The 20,561-nt window shown below is 40.3% G+C and overlaps 2 protein-coding genes and 1 long non-coding RNA gene across 3 annotated transcripts in view; 1 reads left to right on the top strand and 2 right to left on the bottom strand.

Annotated features, from left to right (window-relative positions):
* LOC116034155 (receptor-interacting serine/threonine-protein kinase 3-like) overlaps positions 1 to 20,561 on the top strand; it is a 412,721-nt gene that overhangs the window by 114,105 nt on the left and 278,055 nt on the right. The window lies entirely within an intron of this gene.
* LOC116054942 (NACHT, LRR and PYD domains-containing protein 5-like) overlaps positions 1 to 20,561 on the bottom strand; it is a 179,421-nt gene that overhangs the window by 63,048 nt on the left and 95,812 nt on the right. The window contains exons 9-12 of the mRNA XM_036001597.1: positions 18,292 to 18,399; positions 17,646 to 17,762; positions 13,650 to 13,757; positions 13,010 to 13,126 (exon numbers count right to left, since the gene is read on the bottom strand). Coding sequence (XP_035857490.1) covers positions 13,010 to 13,126; positions 13,650 to 13,757; positions 17,646 to 17,762; positions 18,292 to 18,399 — 450 coding nt within the window. The remainder of the gene's footprint in view (positions 1 to 13,009; positions 13,127 to 13,649; positions 13,758 to 17,645; positions 17,763 to 18,291; positions 18,400 to 20,561) is intronic.
* LOC118495166 lies at positions 237 to 1,059 on the bottom strand. Its single transcript, XR_004897492.1, has 2 exons — positions 854 to 1,059; positions 237 to 800 (listed from the first exon to the last, which is right to left on the bottom strand). It is a non-coding gene; the product is annotated as an uncharacterized LOC118495166 (long non-coding RNA).

Here is a 20,561-nt window from a genome sequence, read left to right as displayed (position 1 = left end):
TTAATTCACCCATTTACATGTGGAAATATGCTGGCTCTATACACGCTAAAAGTCCTGATTATTTACATGGAGTCTGGTGTAGTTTGGTGATGGAGATTTCGGGGCTGTTTCATGTTAAACTAAAAGGATCTTACTCTTTAACTAAAAGGTCTATCTCTGTAGGGATCCTTTCATAATGTTGTCAGACTCTTAGAATAATAATCTGAGTCTGTCAGCGGCAACAACAGAACTTTTAGTGGATGGAAACTTTACCTTTTAATTAGGAGTTTAAACACAGACACAACAGGAAGAATAAATCCATCAAATCAAGTCACTAATAATCAGCATGTGGCCTTGTTTTATTTCATTCATTTTGCATTTAGTTGTTCCACATTCCCAGACATTTAAACCAATTCAATCATTGAGGTTATTCTACAGGTCAGATGAATAAATCAGCTGTTTCCTATCTGACCTGGTCTGTTTCCTGCTGCTCCATCATTCTTTAGTGTCTGCTGGAAACAGTTAGCTTTCTATTTTCTGACTTTGTATGACATCATCAGTGTCTCTGCTTTCAGTCTGAACAGACCTCAACAGATTTAAAACCACATTCAGTCACAGAAAATACAAACAGGGAATATAAAATGTCAGAAGAAGATTATTAAATGAAAAGTTCATACTTCTCTCTCTCTCTCTCTTTAACAACAGAATGAACAGATGATACACAGAGTGTTGTGAATATGTTACATTTCACCTTAAATTCTATGAGGAGAACTCTGAAGAAAGTTGTTTTTACCCATTTATTTGTGTCATAAATTGTAACACTGTCTTCCTCCCAAAATATGTATCTGTGTGTTAAATATCATTTTTGGATAACGCTCTTATCAATACATTACGGTAATAGTGTTGGTTGTTATATTTGAGGTATTACGGCTTCTCATACCTGCATGTATGCCATGTATGCCAGTTCACTTGTGTTCAATGATGGAGCCGTGCTCATGTATGGAATAAATAACTATATCAAACAGACGCTCTGCTTATACTTTCACGTCAAGTTCAAGTCGGTTAACTTAACACCCCCCATCCTGGAGCGGGAGGGAGGGACACGCGCTTCCGCTATTCTGCCAAAAAGTGATCACAGCCCCTACCTTTACACTGAAAGGTTGTTTCTGACTCAAAAATACTGGATTTATATTATATCTGACAGATTATAGCCCACAAGAACTTAACTTATATCTGTTGTATCAATCTCAGTAAAGAGAGTCAACTGATGAATGAAATCATGATATGATCAAATGAACAAATGATCTCCCTCAAGATGAAACGTATAGATTTTATTAAAAGCATTTAGAAACATTAGACTATATGATGATTGTTTAGAGAAACATTTGTTTTCCAAATTTTAAATATATTACAATATGATTCAAAATATAAAGGACATAATAGTAACCAGTAACAGTTGATTATTTTTTAGATGTTACATATCATGAAGTGTTTTTAGTCCAACAGTTCAAATGTTGATAATCCCAGAGATGAAATCAGATGAATGTTGTTGTGTTTGAGTCTCAGATCTGCTTCACAGTGCAGAGTGTGTGTGATGGTGAACAGACTGAACTTTGATTTCAGCAGCTGATCTTCAGTCAGTGTTTCTGTCCACAGGAGAGACTCTCAGTCCTGCAGAGGACACAGAGACACTGAGGAACCAGGCCAGATCCCTAACCCAGGATAAAGAGGTTGAGTGAATGTGGTGTTGAAGGTGTGGAGGTGGATCAGTGAGTCAGAGGAGACTCTGTAGAAGGACAGAGTGCCAGCAGGAACGTCCACATACACTGCTACTCTGTCAGAAGAGGATGAGGAGGAGATGATGGATGTACGGTCATTGTGACAGACAGAGTAACCACGTTCATCAGAGCACTGCAGATACCAGGACTGATCACTCCCTCCAAACAAAGAGTCTTCACTGTCTCCTTTCCTTCTGATTCCTCTGTAACTCACTGCTATAACAACCTTTCCTCTCCTCTCAACCTCCCAGTAACAGCGACCAGTCAGACCATCTCTACACAGCAGCTGAGCCCAGCAGTCAAATCTGTCTGGATGATCAGGATATGACTGAAGCTCCTTCACACGTGTCACCTTCCTGTTGTTGTCAGACAGTTTGAGGTATCTGGCTACTGAGTTTGTGTCCAGTTCCAGTTCACAGACATCTGATGGAGAGAACAAGACACAATACAGCTGCAGGTTATCATCTGATGATTTATTAACAACTTCATTGACAATAACTGAAAGAAAATCATTCAAACGTTCATTTCATATTCAGCTGAGTGATGTTTAACAATCCAGTTCTAACAACATGAACAGTTAGTGAACATGAGAGTCAACATGTCAACAATGTTCAGCTTCTTGTCCTCGTGTTGACCCAATGATGACAGCTGATGATCCAAATCTAGAAACATGAACTGAATAAAGTCTCACTAATAAAACTGTCCCATCTTCTTCTACTGCAGCACAAAGCAGCTCTGAACCATCTGCTTTCTAAAACTGCTATTTGCTAGCTGATGTTCACTTTATAGAAATACCAGTTTATGTATGAAAAATTAGTATTTATGGTATGTTTGTGTCTGTGTCGTATATCTGATACCAGGTCTCCCATCAGGGAGGAACTGGAAGATAAATCTACCTCAACTCACTTTATTACCTTTTAAACATCTATGTGACATTAATAATACCGTGTTGTGTTTATGAACTGTGAGTTTTTTCAATGCTTATTTCTTAAAAACATACAGAGAAGAAAACTGAAGGCTACTTGAACACAACAACTTATGTGTGAATAAAAAAATAAAGAAACAAAGTTAGCTTTCTGTTGACTCGACTGTTGATTCATGTATTTATGTCACCCAATTCTGTGTTACATCTTCTTTCCAACATATTACCACTAGTTTTACACTTACTATTTTAATTTATGGTCAAAAAATGCATTTATATAAAATTATACCTAATTTCTGAGTTAAAAAAAATGAAATTATGAATTATTTTGTCTAACAGTTGATATCAACGGGAACATATGTTGATGTGTTATAACAGACTGGTATATGTCAAAGTTTAGTCAGGATACTGTTTTGAAACCATTTCAGTTTTTTTAATGGCAGCCAATAATCACACTTGTCCTCCCGGGTCAAAATTGACCACCCAATTCTGTTTTACACCTTCTAGACAACTTCATTCCAACTCATCACAACTAGTTTTACACTTATCTTTTCCATTCATGGTCAACAGACCTCAATTACATGAAAATAAACCCAATTTCTGAGTAAAATGAGGCGAGATCATTAATTGTTGGATTACTGTAATGGCTGGTATGTGACAATTATTAGGTAGGATATCCCCAGGTAAAAATTAACTTATGCAATTGTATTCACAAACGGAGAGGTAACAAAAACAACAAAACTAATTTACAGAAAACTGTCTTGTCTCCGTTTAGGAAAGACACATCAAAGGTGTTACAACAACAAATTTACAAATCTGTAGTTTGAAGTTGTGTCTGTATGTTTGTATTTGTGTGCGTTTGTGTAAGCGATTGTGTGTGTGTGTGTGTGTGTGTGTGTGTGTGTGTGTGTGTGTGTGTGTGTGAATGCATGTGCGTGCACACACTTGTACATGTGCATGTTTGTTGTCCATGGGTGTGTGTGTTTGGGTGCATTTCCATGTGCTGGAAAACACAATAATGTGATCCATTACATGAGGTAGTTCTCAGCTGCTGTTTGTATGAATGTGTGTGTTTGTGGGGTGTGTGTGTGTGTGTGTGTGTGTGTGTGTGTTCATATGCTGTAAAGCGCAATAGTGCCCCCATTGCACCAAATGCTTTAAAATTAAATAAAACACCCCAAATTCAATGAAAGTAGTGATCATTAATTTTACTTATGAAGAACGTCATTGGGAACCATCCATGTTATTTTTGGTTAATTTGGTTGAAAGAAACTCATATTTTTGATAAAGAAACTTTGAAAATGGGTCAAATTTGCCCCGCAGACAACACAAAGGTTAAATGAATATAAATAAAGTGTTTATTTTATACAGTTAACTACATGAATAAATGGTGTTTCGTGTAAATACAATGAAAAATACATTTCCCATAATCCTTTGTTTTATTTTTATTTTTTTATTTAACCAGGAAAAAAGTCCCATTGAGATTAAAAACCTCTTTTTCAAGGGAGTCCTGGCCAAGAAGCAGCAAAAAAGTTATAAACATACAATACGATTACATATACATTATGAAAAACAACTACAAAGAATCGACTCAAATGCTCTCAATCTGGACTTAAAAGTGTTCAATGAAAGTAATTCAGTCAATTTCCAATCTTTTTGCAACATGTTCCATGTGTGGGGGGCTGAGTGAACAAAAGCCCTTTTTCCCAGTTCTGTACAGGCAAGTGGAACAGCGAGCAACAAAAGATCATTCGAACGCAAACAGTGAGAGCCAACACTCCTCCGTGAGATTAAATTACAGATGTAGGAAGGCAAAAGACCAAGCATGGCCTTATAAATGAAAGTATACCAGTGACCCAGCCTCCTGGAGGACAAAGAAGGCCATCCCACTCGGGAATACAGTTCACAGTGATGGGTCAAGACCTTGCAATTAGTAATGAACCGCAGAGAAGCGTGATATGCAATATCAATCTTGTGGAGACATTTAGCAGAAGCATTCATGTACAACAGGTCTCCATAGTCTAAAATAGATAAAAATGTTGCATTAACAAGGCGCTTTTTTGCCTCAAAAGAAAAACAAAATTTATTTCGAAAGAAAAAGGCCAATTTTAGTTTAAGCATTTTCACAAGATTGTCTATATGGGGCTTAAAAGTCAGGGAGTGATCAAACAAAATACCAAGGTACTTGTAGGTGTGAACCATCTCTATGACATTTCCCTCAAGAGTGGACACAAAGGGGATAGATTGAGGGACCTTCTTATTGTTTGAAAACAACATTAGTTTGGTCTTTTCAGCGTTAAGGACCAGTTTTAGCTGGATAAGTGTATGCTGGACCACGTCAAAAGCTTTCTGTAGAGATTCTACAGCTTTAACAGGGTTCTGTCCAAAACAGTAAATTATTGTGTCATCAGCATAAAAATGCATATTAGCGTCAGACACATCTTGTCCTAAATCATTAATATACATGATGAACAAGAGGGGTCCTAATATAGAACCCTGCGGCACCCCCTTGTGGACATCCAAAAAATCAGAACACAGACCATCACATTTAATGCACTGGGTCCTGTCACTCAAATAATTTGTGAACCATGAAACAACATGATTAGACAGTCCCAGACATAAAAGCCTATGCTTTAAAATAACATGATCCACAGTGTCAAAAGCTTTTGACAAATCAATAAAAAGGGAAGCACAATATTGTTTTTTATCAAGAGCAACAAGTATATCATTTATCACTTTTGTAGCAGCTGTGATGGTGCTATGTTTTTTTCCTGAAGCCGGATTGCAGTTTAGAGAGTAGGTCACTAGAGTACAGGAACTCTTTAAGTTGATCACAAACAAGAGATTCAAGAAGTTTTGACAAAACACACAAGTTTGATATTGGTCTGTAGTTAGTCATAACAGCTGGATCACCTCCTTTTAATAAAGGGGTAAGGGAAGTGTAATGTATTTTCAGAGTAATCTAAGTGAATTATTTTCTGTATAGCTCCACTCCTAGCCAATCAGATGACTTTGTTGGGGAGTAGAAAAGAAAGGAGGAAGTCAGAGAGGACATGTAGAGCACGTTGGGGGGAGAAACATGCAGTCAGCAGAGGAGAGAAAAACTAACTTTAATGTCCAGCTGACTGATGTTTGGAGACTAATGGACTTTTAAAGTTTTGGCACAAGTATCATTTTTGCAGCTAACAGTCGTGTGTAACTCTCAGTTTGGTAACTTGTTATCCCGTAGTTTTAAGTGAAGTTCAGGAAGGTTAGCTGAGTTTTTGTTTTCACTAGTTTTGGAAAAGTGTTAACTGTTAACTGTTGACGTTTAAGCTAGCGCCGCCGTGAGGGACAGTCAGCTGTAAACACCAGCCGCAGCTTTCACCGAGGACCGGGAGAAACCAGGACTTCACTGGAGGACTAGGGCTGCACCATAATAAGAAAATATCTGATAACATCGTTGAATATCACGATAACGATATAATTACAAAAAATAAAATAATAATTAACTATTTCCCCATTTCCTGTCTGTTTCTTAATTCTCAACTGTACAAAAGTATTGTTTCAGACAGAGGGTGAATACAGGTATATGCAGACAGACAGTATGATGAAAATAAAGTGGGTTTTTTTTAATATTAATTGGGCATTCACACGAAAAACCGGCGCTTTCAAGCGCAGTTAAACGCAGCTTAATTTCACAGAGAGAGAGAAAGAAAAGAGATGAGCGAGACATAGCGAGTGCTTTGAGTGGCAGGAAACACTCAGCTGTTCCACAAATTCCGGGCAGTTCAGTGCTTGTGTTCGGTGTTTTAAAACTTTCTTGTGGCAGAGATAGAGACAGTGATGTTTCCTGTTTCCTGTACGGAACTCTCACACCGCCTCAAACCACACTGACAAGTCTGATCTCCGGATACATGATTGGCCAGTGTGAGTTAAGTAGTTCCACAATGGAAGCACCGTGCTATTGTTTCTTGATTATTTCATTATAGTTGCTTTTGCCTATAAAATAACATCCACTGGTAAAGGGAGATTTAGCCAATTCACCATCAACTGCTTAGCACTCAGCATCCTGTTCAGTAAATTACATTTTTACATTGAAATAGTAAATAACCTCATCTAATATCATACTTCCAGCACCAGGAAGGTGTTAAACTAGTGTAACATGCAGCTGGGTTCTCTTAGAGCAAACTTAAAACATACTCACACTTCCTCAGACCAGGTTTCATAATCTGCGGTCCACCATGGTCCACCCTGCAGGAAGAAACGAAGACACAATCAACTTCATACACCAGGGCTGTGAATAATTGCAAAAATGTAACCATTATAGTCAGGGCCGGCCCTGTAAATCATGGGGCCCTTTGTTGTAATTGCTGGTCAAATAATAATAAAATACAGTTTTCGAGAGACAGAGTGAGACTACGTTGACTCTACAGCTCTCACTACAGCTTGTTCAAGTCACAGTCAGGGTAATGCTGCTAAAGCTGTCGCAGTGTGGTTAACACTTACTCTGAGACAAGCACAACAGTGTTCTCAATGCCCTGGGAACAGACTGACAGGTTGGAGGTTGTTTGGGAGGGAAAATACAATAAATAAGTTTGGCTTATTTTTCCAAAATAAATAAATTATTTTGTTAAAGAGAAAGTAGGCTAGCAAAAACAGGTACCGTTGGGTACTGGTACCGAATTTCAGCTACCTATATCCGTACAAAAGTTGACTAGGAAAAGCAAGTACTTAATTTGATTTTACGTTGCTTAAAGTGATGAGTGAGTTGATTAAATTTTATTTTGTTAATGCCGAATGAATCGTTCCAGACCTCTGACTTTCAATAAAAATCAGATACGCCATTACTCAGATCCTCCATTAAACATGAACCAGAGTCCCTTAGTACGTGTCTGTCCGTCCATACCTGAGAGTGTCAAGTCTCCAGTTTGGATCCTTAAGTCCAGCTGACAGCAGCTTCACTCCTGAGTCTCCTGGATGATTGTAGCTCAGGTCCAGCACTCTCAGATGGGAGGGGTTGAAGCTCAGAGCTGAGGCCAGAGAAGTACAGCCTTCCTCTGAGATCATACAGCCTGAGAGACTAAACACACACACACACACACACACACACACACACACACACACACACACACACATTTGTCCACTGTTGTCACCAACTAAGGATTTACTTAAGAATATAGCACTTCTGGTATCTTTTAAACCAGTGGATCGCAAACATTTTTCAATAATGTACCCCTTTTGAAATGTTTCTTTAAGCCAAGTACCCCCTGACCAGCGCTAATAATTTTTTGGTATATATAAAGAGGAACAGTGTAGCGCTGTCAGCGATACATTTACTAAACAACAGCTTTGTACCTGAAAAAAACATGTAAATGCTGATGAGAAAAGGAGACAAAAACTGTAGAAAAGACAAAACCTTGGAAAAAGATGGTAGAAAGAAAGAAGGAAGGAAGGCAAGAATAGGTCCAAAATAGTACCAAAAACAGTGACGTAACTTGGAAAAAAGCACAGGAAGGAAGGCAAGAATATGTCCAAAGAAGGCTACACAAATGTCACATTTTTGGTAGGAAAAAAAAAAAGTCTGCATAAAGAGGAACAATGTTCTGTTAAAACATAAAACATTTTGTTAAATATCTCACGTACCCCCTGCAGTCCTCCAAAGTACCCCTAGGGATACATATACCCCCATTTGAGAAACACTGCTTTAAACCACCGGTGCTCATGGAAAATAATTAAGTTCATGTAGAGGGGGAAATCGTATGACCAAAAAAGTCATAAAAAAATATATACAGGCATTCAAGGTTAGTTACAAGAAATACAAGAATTGTTGTTGTTGAAAATTGTTACTTAGGTCCTAACTGAACACCAACTTGAGAGTTTCCAGTCTGCAGTGTGGACTCTTCATTCCAGGAGACATCAGCTCCACTCCTGAATCCTGCAGGTCGTTGTTACTCAGGTCCAGCTCCCTCAGACTAGAGGACTGGGAGCTGAGAACTGAGGATAGAGCTTCACAGCTTCTCTCTGACAGGTTACAAGCACTTAACCTGAAGTGGAATCAGCATTACAAAAAAACTATTACACAATGTATTTTTCTCTAAATTAAAACTTCACTTAATCTGGATAGTTGTGTGTGCACGTACAGAGCTTTGTTGGAGGCTTTGACCACTGGCAGAAGCCTCAGAAGAGCCTCCTCTGAAGCAGAGTATTTCTTCAGGTCAAACACGTCCAGATCTTTTTCTGATGACAGTAAGATGAAGACCAGAGCTGACCACTGAGCAGGAGACAGTTTATCTGTGGAGAGACTTCCTGAACTCAGGGACTGTTGAATGTCCTCCACTAGAGAACCATCATTCAGTTCATTCAGACAGTGGAACAGATTGATGCTTCTCTCTGCAGACAGATCCTCACTGATCTTTGTCTTGATGTACTCGACTGTATTCTGATTGGTCTGTGGGCTACTTACTGTCTGTGTCATCAGACCTCGTAGAAGACTCTGATTGGTCTCTAGTGAAAGACCCAGGAGGAAGCGGAGGAACAAGTCCAGGTGTCCATTTGGACTCTCTAAGGCCTTGCCCACAGCACTTTGGTAAAACTGTGAAGATCCATCTTCTCTGGCTTCAGTCTTCTGGGATGTTGATTCTTCTTCTGCCAGCAGGTTGACTCCAGAGTTGATGAACGTCAGATGAACATGAAGAGCAGCTAGGAACTCCTGAACACTCAAATGGACGAAGCAGAACACCTTGTCCTGATACAGTCCTCTCTCTTCTTTAAAGATCTGTGTGAACACTCCTGAGTACACTGAGGCTTCTCTGATATCGATGCCACACTCTGTCAAGTCTGATTCGTAGAAGATCAGGTTGCCTTTCTGCAGCTGCTCAAAAGCCAGTTTTCCCAGGCACTCAATCATCTTCCTGGTCTCTGGACTCCAGTGTTGATCTATCTCAGATTTTCCATCATATTTGATGTTCTTCAGTTTGGACTGAACCACCAGGAAGTGGATGTACATCTCAGTTAGGGTCTTGGGCAGCTCTCCTCCGCCTATGGTCTTCAACACTTTATCCAGAACTGTAGCAGTGATCCAGCAGAAGACTGGGATGTGGCACATGATGTGAAGACTTCGTGATTTCCTAATGTAGGAGTAGATTTTGTTGTCCTGCTCCTCATCTCTGAATCTCTTACTGAAGTACTCCTCCTTCTGTGGGTCAGTGAACCCTCTGACCTCTGTCACCATGTCAACACACTCAACAGGGATCTGATTGGCTGCTGCAGGTCGTGTGGTTATCCAGAGGCGAGCAGACGGAAGCAGTTTCCCTCTGATGAGGTTTGTCAGCAGCACACCCACTGAGGTGGACTCTGTAACATCAGTCAGGATCTCAGTGTTGTGGAAGTCCAGAGGAAGTCGACACTCATCCAGACCGTCAAAGATAAACACAACCCGGAACTCTTCAAACCTGCAGATTCCTGCTTCTTTGGTTTCACTGAAGAAGTGATCAACAAGTTCCGCCAAGCTGTACTTTTGCTCTTTCAGCACGTTCAGCTCTCTGAAAGTCAATGGAAATATGAAATGGATGTCCTGGTTGGCTTTGTCTTCAGCCCAGTCCAGAGTGAACTTCTGTGTTAAGACTGTTTTCCCGATGCCAGCCACTCCCTTAGTCATCACAGTTCTGACTGGTTCATCTCTTCCAGGTGGGGATTTAAAGATGTCTTCACATCTGATTATTGTTTCTGGTCTGTTTGTTTTCCTGGATGCTATTTCAATCTGTCTGACCTCATGTTCTTCATTGACCTTTACAGTCCCTCCATCTGTGATGTAGATCTCTGTGAACATCTTACTCAGAAGGGTTGGGTTTCCTGCTTTAGCAATCCCCTCAAACACACACTGGAACTTCTTCTCCAGGTTGGACTTGAATTTGGGGCGGCATACTGCAGCATGAGTTCCTGAATAAACAAACAACAAATTATATCAGAGAATCTAAACATTTAAGGCTATATCATTTTTAAGAAAAACAGCGTTGGATCTGATGCAGATATGTGCAGTATAGTATATATATATATATAGTTTTTCCCAATTTGACTTAATTTCCTCTTTCCATCATGTTAAATCTTATATCATCTTACTGCTCTGCAGACAGTCAGCCAGCTCCTCCTGCTTCATTCTCCTCAGGAAGTGCAGTGTAATCTTCAGAAATGCGTCTCTGCTGCTCCTACTCTGCTCTTCATCCTCACCATCCAACACATCCTCAGCCTTCTTCTGACTCTCTTCTGGATTCAGAATCTTCTGGATCTTCTTCAGCTCGTTCTTCACAAAGGTGATGATGTTTTCCTCCAGCAGCTGAAACAGAACGATAAACTAAACATGTAATGTAAAGAACTAGGGGTGTGACCTGACACTCAGCTCACAAGACGAGACAAAATTGGGTTCATGAGAACGAGACAAGATTTTTAACACTATTTTGTAGAAAACCTAAATGATGAAATATGACTTTTATTCAATCGAAAATCACAAAAAGGAAAAATGAAAACCTTGAAAGGTTTTGCCACAAACTCAAATGGCTTCTCTCTTTTATAACTAACCTCTTCAGACCTAATAATTCAATTCGGACAATTGTGTGTGTCTGAGCTAAGCCCCACTCTCTGTGAAAGACGCTCTAAGGTATAGACATTTGGCACCAATTGAGTTAAAGTGAATTGGTCCTCGGTAGTACCAAAGTAATTCTGCACTTGTGTACTGATATCATGAGACAACTTTTAACCTCAACTAGAAATATCGTAACTTTTTAATCTTGCGTACACCTCTATAAAGAACACAACATATGATTCATCAGACTGTAGGTATGCTGGTCTGAACAGAGCAGCATGGAGACTGTTGGGATCTGAATGGTAGTTTAGCATTTAATCTGTAGCTAATAGTAAAAACTGAGTTTGTACATGTACACACCATAAATATGGAGTCCAGGTCTGTTTGATGCAGCTGGGCAGACTGACACCCGAGGCCATCTGAAATCTTCTGCTGAATTCTGTGGCGAAAACATCAAGTTTAAGAACAATTATTAAAATCTGCAACCTACACAGCTGGCTGGGTCTTCCTCCAAGCCTCAGCAGCAAAGACGCTAGATGGAAGGAGGAACATTGTTCAGCTTCCCATGACAAGCCTGAAAAAAAAAAGAGTTCATAAACTTCAACACAAGAGGTTCTGCATAACCAGGAAATCAATGACCGTGGGCCGTTTGCTGTTTATGATTTTTATGGACTGGATTCAAGGCACAGCCAGGTGGGAGGAAAGTGTCTGGTTTGATGACCTTAGGATTGCTTCTCTGCATTTGCAGATTTTGTGGTTCTGTTGGCTTCTTCAGACTGATCTACAGCGTGTGCTGGAACAGTTTGCAGCCGAGTGGGAATCAGTCGGGATGAGGTTCAGCACCTCCAAATCTGAGGCCATGGTTCTCTCTCGGCAACCTATGGTCATAAGCTTTGGGTAGTGACCAATAGATAGTGATCGAAGATACAAGCGGCCAAAATGAGGTCCTCATCGGGGTTTCTGGGCTCAGCCTTGGAGATAGGGTAAGGAGCTTCGACGTCCAGAGGGAGCTTGGAGTAGAGCTGTTGCTCTTTTACGCCAAAAGGAGCCAGCTGAGGTGGTTCTGTCTTCTGCTAAGAATTTCTCCTCGACGCTTACCATTGGAGGTCTTCCAGGCAAGTCCAGCTGGGAGGAGACCCCGGGGTAGACCTACAACACGATAGAAGGATTATATATCTCATCTGGCCTGGGCAAGCCTTGGGATCCCCCAGGAGGAGCTTGAAAGTTGGTGAGAGGGACGTCTGGGCTACCTTTCTTGACCTGTTGCCACCGTGACCAGAACACGGATTTAGCTGATGACAATGACAGTGGACTTGTAACTTTACTTGGACCGATTGATCAGGACCGACTTGATATCCTCCCAAGAGCCTTAAGGTTAATAATGAAATTATTATATATTCTTATTAAAAAGTAAAGTGAGTCAACTCTTAATTTTCCTGAAAACAGCAGGGACCTCATGTATAAACTTGGTAGGACCAGGCTAATGAAGACCACCATTGTCCCTGTCCTGTCGACAAAGAGACCAAAGCCCTCTGCCTGAATGACTACTACCCAGTAGTCTCGCATTGCCAGACCTTCCTCCACAGCTTTGCAAGGGAAGGTCTGACTAGTCCACACCGCATTCTGGAATGGGAGAAAAACGTGCTCTGGTTTATTGGCATTTCTTTAAACCAATGATCATCAGATCAAAACCACATTTTGTGGTCATTGCCAAACCTAGACCATGAAGCTCCGAGAGAGACTGATAATAACAAAGTTTTAAATTCTTACCTTTCATCAACAGCTTGTCCAACTTTAAAGTTAATAGGACGACCCATAGACCGGTCACTCTTCATGAACACACAGCTGGGTTCAGCTCCTGGTTCAGGTTCAGGTCTTAGCTGCAGACTAATTCAAACAAACGGACAAATACTTTTAACTAGTTACATTAATCAATTTCCCCTGTTTTATTATTATATCAATGATGATATACAAGTCTCATTTGATAATTGAGCGTCAGGATGAATACTATAAATGGATCTGTCTCAGAGTAGATCATGTTGTGAACATGTGAACTTTTCTTAGTGCTGCACTCTGAAGCAGAAGCTCACGTCACTTTGACGCAACATGACTGATGACTTTAGACTCAACTTCACAAAATCAAAAAATTAACAACAATGACTTGTGATTTCACATGGACTTGATATCCTCCCAAAGCCCAAAGATTAATTATGATCATATAAATTTTTTTTCTTTTCAAAGAATCAACTCTTCATGTTCCTGAAAACAGATGGACTTTCAGTCGTTGTAAATAAGGTGTTTGGCAGTTCAAAGCTGGCTGGTGGTTCTGGTCCTGGTATCACTGGGCATCAGATCGAAACCACGACTATAGAGAGTCCGACAATAACAAAGTTCACTTTTAAATTATTACCTTTCATCAACAGCTGGTCCATCTTTAAAGTTAATAGGACGACCCATAGACCGGTCACTCTTCATGGACACACAACTGGGTTCAGGTCCAGGTTTCTGCTCCTGCATCCTGGTAAAAACAAAGACCAGTGGAGTGGATCAGTAACTGTTCACCAAAATGTAATCTGATGTAAGATGCTGTCTCATCTCAGCAGATAATCAGTCGTTGGCTCTTTGTTGACTATTAAAGTATGAAATTAATTAGGGCCCTAGCGCTGACAGTGGCAAAGGCCCTATTGAAACTGAAGGAATCTTCCGTTCCTTCTTCCGGCAAATGAATCGCCTTTTTGAGGGGCTTAACATACTTACAAATAGGGATGCACCGATCCGACTTTTTCAGTCCCGATACCGATGCCAGGGTTTTGTTTATCTGTTGATACCCGATACCAAGCTGATACCGTTGTTGAATTAATAATAAACTGTATACCTTCCACCTTATACCTTCCTTCCACCATGTGGAAGAGACTAAAGGCACCAGACTTTCCTAACTAAACATTACTTTCCTAACTAAGACAAAATAACATAGATGTAATGTATTGAATTCTTATTTATTTGTTATTTAAAAAACAATTCTGCATTCAAATCGAAAATATAATGTAATGAATCTTCTTAAAATAAATTTAAATAAATAACAATAATGGGCCTTCAATAATGGGCCACCTTTATATAGGTTTATAATATCACAAAAACATGTTAATGTCATCATGTTTACTAAAAGCTTTGATTACTAAAGGGTTTGGCTCCACGACATTATACAATAACTTTATATGAAGGAGAATCCATGAAACAGTTACAGAAGCTAAACTATTTTTATTGTGCAAACTGCAAAGTAGTAAAATAAACTCAAATCAAAGGAATAGCTAACACATACAAACAACTTTAACATCGTTTCCCTTTCAAAACAAAATAGTTGTAAGCTAGTTGTATAAACACTACCTTGGCCACAGGTAAGTTAGGTTGTTGTAGTGTGGTTGTAGTGGGCGACTGAACGTAGCTCTGCTGTCAGCCTCCTTCGGTGTTTGAATAATGTTAGTAGGATGGCGGACGTATTTCAGCGAGGCAAGGCATCTTAAATCCAGTGTTTTAATCATTGCTCTGAACCCGTCTTTCTCAACGGTCTGTAGCGGGACCCTAGGTGGATTGCGTTCATAATGTTGTGACATGTCTTTAATGTTAGCACAGTAACGTTAGCCCGGCCGAGTGACGTTAGAGCGACGGGCAACAACAGTGGCTAAATTATGTCCGATTTTTTAAAAACAAAAAACTTCGGAACAACAGAGGGCTCCTCTCTTGAGCACACGTAGTTCTGGTGTATCTCTGGTCTTTATTCATCCTCTAGCTAACTTTCTTCTCTGTTATTGAATGTGCAGTAGCGACCGGAGCTTCTCCCAGCTTAACAGACTGTTATGCTACCTGGCTAGCTAAGATAGCAGCTATAATGTTACCCAGCATGCCGTTGGGCGGTGTACATTTGTAAATGTAAATTATTAGTGTTAGAAACTGTTTAAGTCACAAATTGTTATATGCTATGATGTTTTATCCTTTTAAAGAGAGCTAGTTGTGGGTTATTAATTGTTGTGTTATAAAGTTACTACCATGAGTGAGAAGGGTACGCAGTTAACAGGGGTCCCGGTGCTGCGACAGAGGAAAAAAATAAATAAAAACTGGATCGGCCTGGGATCTGTTAATTTTTCCGATCCACGACCCAGCTATTTTGTCAATATCGGGCCGATATCCGATCCTAATATCGGATCGGTGCAGCCTGGTGAAAATGTACATATTTAAATCAACAGAACTTTTCCCGCTTCTGTCCCACTACAGGTTGGAAGCAGAATTGTCCCATTATGTCTCATTGGAACTACAGATCCACTACCCGATCTGGCAAACTTGCATAGTGCGGTTATAGCCGGTAGAGAGCCGCAAAGCGGATGCAGAAGTGCCGTTCACGCTGTTATGAGTTGATGAACCACTGAAACGATTTTGGAAACATCATTTTAAGGTACAAAAAGTTATCTAGTGTTGCTTTAAGGGTTTCGGGAATAGGCCACAAAAATGGCCTGCAGTACATTTAATGTAGACTAACGAAACGTGGTACACAAATGTAGCATGTCAAGATGTACAATAAAGCTCATTGGAGTCATACCCTTAACGCCACAGGAAGTCCGCCATTTTGAATTGAAAGTTCAAAATTAGTGCAATTTTGGCAATTTCCACATGTCGTACTTTAATGAACTCCTCCTAGAGATTTCATCCGATTGACTTCAAATTTCATCTGTACCATCTTAAGACCTTAGAGATGAAAAATGATTAAAAGCTTGAGTTTTCATCATAGGGCCAAGCTGTGGCGGGGCAGCCATTTTGTGCGTTTCGCTATCAAAACAGGAAGTGGGTGTAACTTGAGTGTACATTGACCAATTGGCTTGAAACTTTTCAGGATTCAACCCTAAGGAGCACCCCCTAGTGGCAAGAGGAAGTAGACCTAAAAGTCAAGGTGCTATACTTTAACAAACTCCTCCTAGAGATTTCATCCGATTGACTTCAAATTTCATCTGTACCATCTTAAGAACTTAGAGATGAAAATTGATTAAAAGCTTGAGTTTACGTCATAGGGCCAAGCTGTGGTGGGGCAGCCATTTTGTGCGTTTCGCTATCAAAACAGGAAGTGGGTGTAACTTGAGTGTACATTGACCAATTGGCTTGAAACTTTTCAGGATTCAACCCTAAGGAGCACCCCCTAGTGGCAAGAGGAAGTAGACCTAAAAGTCAAGGTGCTATACTTTAACAAACTCCTCCTAGAGATTTCATCCGATTGACTTCAAATTTCATCTGTACCATCTTAAGAACTTAGAGATGAAAATTGATTAAAAGCTTGAGTTTACGTCATAGGGCCAAGCTGTGGTGGGGCAGCCATTTTGTGCGTTTCGCTATCAAAACAGGAAGTGGGTGTAACTTGAGTGTACATTGACCAATTGGCTTGAAACTTTTCAGGATTCAACCCTAAGGAGCACCCCCTAGTGGCAAGAGGAAGTAGACCTAAAAGTCAAGGTGCTATACTTTAACAAACTCCTCCGAGATTTCATCCGATTGACTTCAAATTGGTTTTGTGCCATCTCAAGACATTAATGATGAGTTTTTGTCCAACGAAGTGGGCGTGGTGTGGCGGCCATTTGGAGCATTTATAGATGAACAAAGAAGTTGTTGTAACTTGAGTGTACATTGTCATTTCTAGATAGATCTATCTATCTATCTATCTATCTATCTATCTATCTATCTATCTATCTATCTATCTATATATATATATATATATATATATAGGTCCAGGCCTGAGGTCATCTATAGGCCAAAACTGACTTTTGGTCATATCGCCCCCCCGCTGGCAACAGGAAATCCGCCTTATATGACAAACAAAATCCGATTTACATGAAACTTATAATGTGTGGTCTACATGTGATACTGAGCCGGCCCATATACTTTAACCACACTCATATACTCAGGCCACACTTCTTTTTAACCCATTAAGGTGAAGTCTTGTGTGTGGTATCTTTGAACTCAGCAGAGAGTTCCATTTTCATCGGTCATGGTTTGGCCCGCCCCCTATGCTTTAACCACGCCCCCTTTCACAGCTAAAGAACAGTGTGACGTAGAGTCTCGTGTGAGGTATCATTGAACTCAGCAGGGAGTTCCCTTTTCATTGGTGAAGATTTGCAGTGTCTGAGTGCCGCGCACGGTCGCAAGGAGTGGTGTCCGCCAGTAACCCCAACGTGCAAGGAGGTGCGAGGGTCCGTCCAACGCTGCGTGCAGCTTTCATTTTATGAATTTATTTATACAGTAGGTGTACACTGTGATGTCACTGCTGACACATTATATCTTGGAGTCCTACAACAGACTACAAAGCTCTGGACCAAGTCTGGATTCTTCTTCTCGGGAGAGGCAGATAAGTTAATTTTCAAATTCTTACCTTTCATCAACAGCTTGTCCATCTTTAAAGTTAATAGGACGACCCATAGACCGGTCACTCTTCATGGACACACAGCTGGGTTCAGGTCCAGGTTCAGGTTCAGGTCTTAGCTGCAGACTAATACAAACAAACGGACAAATACTTTTAACCAGATACATTAATTAATTTGCCCTGTTTTATTATTATATCAATAATGATATATAAGTCTCATTTCAAGAATTGAGTGTCAGGATGAATACTATAAATGGATCTGTCTCAGAGTAGATAATGTTGTGAACATGTGAACTTTTCTTAGTGCTGCACTCTGAAGCAGAAGCTCACGTCACTTTGACAACATGAGTCTGATGACTTTAGACTCAAGTTCACAAAAACCAAAAATGAACAACAATGACTTGTGATTTCACATGGACTTGATATCCTCCCAAAGCCCAAAGCTTAATTATGATCATATCATTTTTTTGTTGTTGCAACGAATCAACTCTTCATGTTCCTGAAAACAGATGGACTTTCAGTCGTAAGTAAGGTGTTTGACAGTTCAAAGCTGGCTGGTGGTTCTGGTCCTGGTATCACTGGGCATCAGATCAAAACCACGACTATGTAGTTCTAAGAGAATCAGATAATAACAAATTCACTTTTAAATTATTACCTTTCATCAACAGCTTGTCCATCTTTAAAGTTAATAGGACGACCCATAGACCGGTCACTCTTCATGGACACACAGCTGGGTTCAGGTCCAGGTTTCTGCTCCTGCATCCTGGTAAAAACAAAGACAGTGGATCAGTAACTGTTCACCAAAATGTAATCTGATGTAAGATGCTGTCTCATCTCAGTTGATAATCGGTCGGTGGCTCTTTCTTGACTATTAAAGTAAGAAGTTAATTTTATTAATTTATTTATACAGTAGGTGTACACTGTGATGTCACTGCTGACACATTATATCGTCCTACTACAGACTACAAAGCTCTGGACCAAGTCCGGATTCTTCTTCTCAGGAGAGGCAGATAAGTTCATTTTCAAATTCTTACCATTCATCAACAGCTTGTCCATCTTTAAAGTTAATAGGACAACCCATAGACCGGTCACTCTTTATGGACACACAGCTGGGTTCAGGTCCTGGTTCAGGTTCAGGTTCAGGTTCAAACTTAAGTTTAGGTCCAGGAGAGTTTGGTTTCTGCTGCTGCATCCTGATACAAACAAAGACAGTGGATGAGTAATGTCTTTGTTCATCAAAATGTAATCTGATGCTGTCTCATCTCAGTTGATGATCAGTCACTTTGTTGAATAATCAAGTTAGTAGTTAAAGAGTCCCTATTATGCTTTTAGTGTTCTATAGTATTTGTGTATGTAATAGATGTATAAAGTACAAAAAACACATTTCACTCCAAATGGAGCTCTCTCTCCCACAGACAGCACTTTTTCTCAAATGCCTGAAAACTGCTCACCCACATTCCGGTTTGAAATTCAATTCAATTTAATGATGTAATTGATTGAGAAAGCCAGCCCAGTTGTAAATGTGTGCTGCCCATAGGTGCTGCCTGAGCAAGCACAGCCCGCCCACTGGCTTGATTGAATTTTGGTTGACCAATCAGAGCAGACTGGGCTTTTTAGGAAGGCGGGCCAAGAGCTCAGAGTGTTTCAGCTGGAGGCACTGCAGCATTGGACAGTATAAGAACTATGTTTTTTTGAAGATCAAAGCATATAAACCTATTCTAATAGACCATGATGTACAAATATGATGCTATCCAAGGAGTATAATATGGGCTCTTTAGTATGTTATACATATATATTCAGTGTGAATCATGATGGTGGAGTAATGTGAGTGCTGAGCTCTAACATGGAGAAGAGTCCATCATCATCTCACCTCTGAGCTTTGGTCTGGCTGTCATGGTCCCCACACAGAGTGGTTTTAGAGGGAGGGGCTCCCTCCTCTCTGTCCTCACACTGACTCATAGCAGAGTCCTCACCTGCTGGGAGACATGACCTCTGTTACTACAACAAGCTTTTCATCACAGGACACATTAGTCTCTCATTCCTCTCGGACATGTCACAGATACTGTAGAAAACAGTGAATCAGCTGTTCTTTCCTTCAGACACACACAAACCAAGTCTGTCTCAGTAGCTGGAAGATGGCTGTGGGTTGAATACAATACATCATGGATCGTTGTCTGACAAGTTCTGACACATCCTTTCATTTTTCACTGATGATTTAAGCTGTCCCACATCAGATGATGGAGTTCTACTATCTGTCCACTAGATGGAGCTAACTGACCATCTAATGAGCTAAACATCAGCAACATCAACTCTCTGCTGTGAGCAGCAGTGTGATGGATGCTGTTATGTAGCCTAATCAGGGCAGTGCAGAGACCTTTTGAGGGGCAGGGGCTCAAATTCAAAAAAGGAACAAGATTTTTTAACAATATCTGTCATCTTTATTTTAAAAACTGTATATTTTACATTTTAACATAATACTAAATCCACAATACTGTACACCTCAAAATGAAATATGGAGCCTTACATTAGGGCATTTTCACACCTGTAGTTTGTTTGCTTTGGTCTGAATCAGTTGGTGAGTTAGTAAACTTGGAGCGATTTGCCCTCGGTCGGTTTGGTTTGGTTTGGTTTCACACCTGGAAAAATCCAAGTGTACCAAAATGCGTCATTACAAATCAGCCCTCTTATTGGTCGGATATGTCTGGGGGCGGGAGCAAGAAAGTAAATACAGGAAGAAGGTACTGTGTCCTGGTCTAGTGGTCAAACCAGCTCATTTCATTAAAATGATCAGACATTGTTTCGCAAGAGATGTTACTACGTCTGCTCTGGTCACCGAGACTTGGCTCTGCTCTGCCGGCGTCTGTCTCCAACTTTAGCGGCAGCTGGTTTGACCACAGAGACACGAGTGACAGACGGCGAGCTTGA

This window comes from Sander lucioperca, chromosome 5, assembly GCF_008315115.2.
Source record: "Sander lucioperca isolate FBNREF2018 chromosome 5, SLUC_FBN_1.2, whole genome shotgun sequence".
NCBI classification, from domain to species: domain Eukaryota; kingdom Metazoa; phylum Chordata; class Actinopteri; order Perciformes; family Percidae; genus Sander; species Sander lucioperca.
This window is presented reverse-complemented; position numbering and strand designations above follow the sequence as displayed.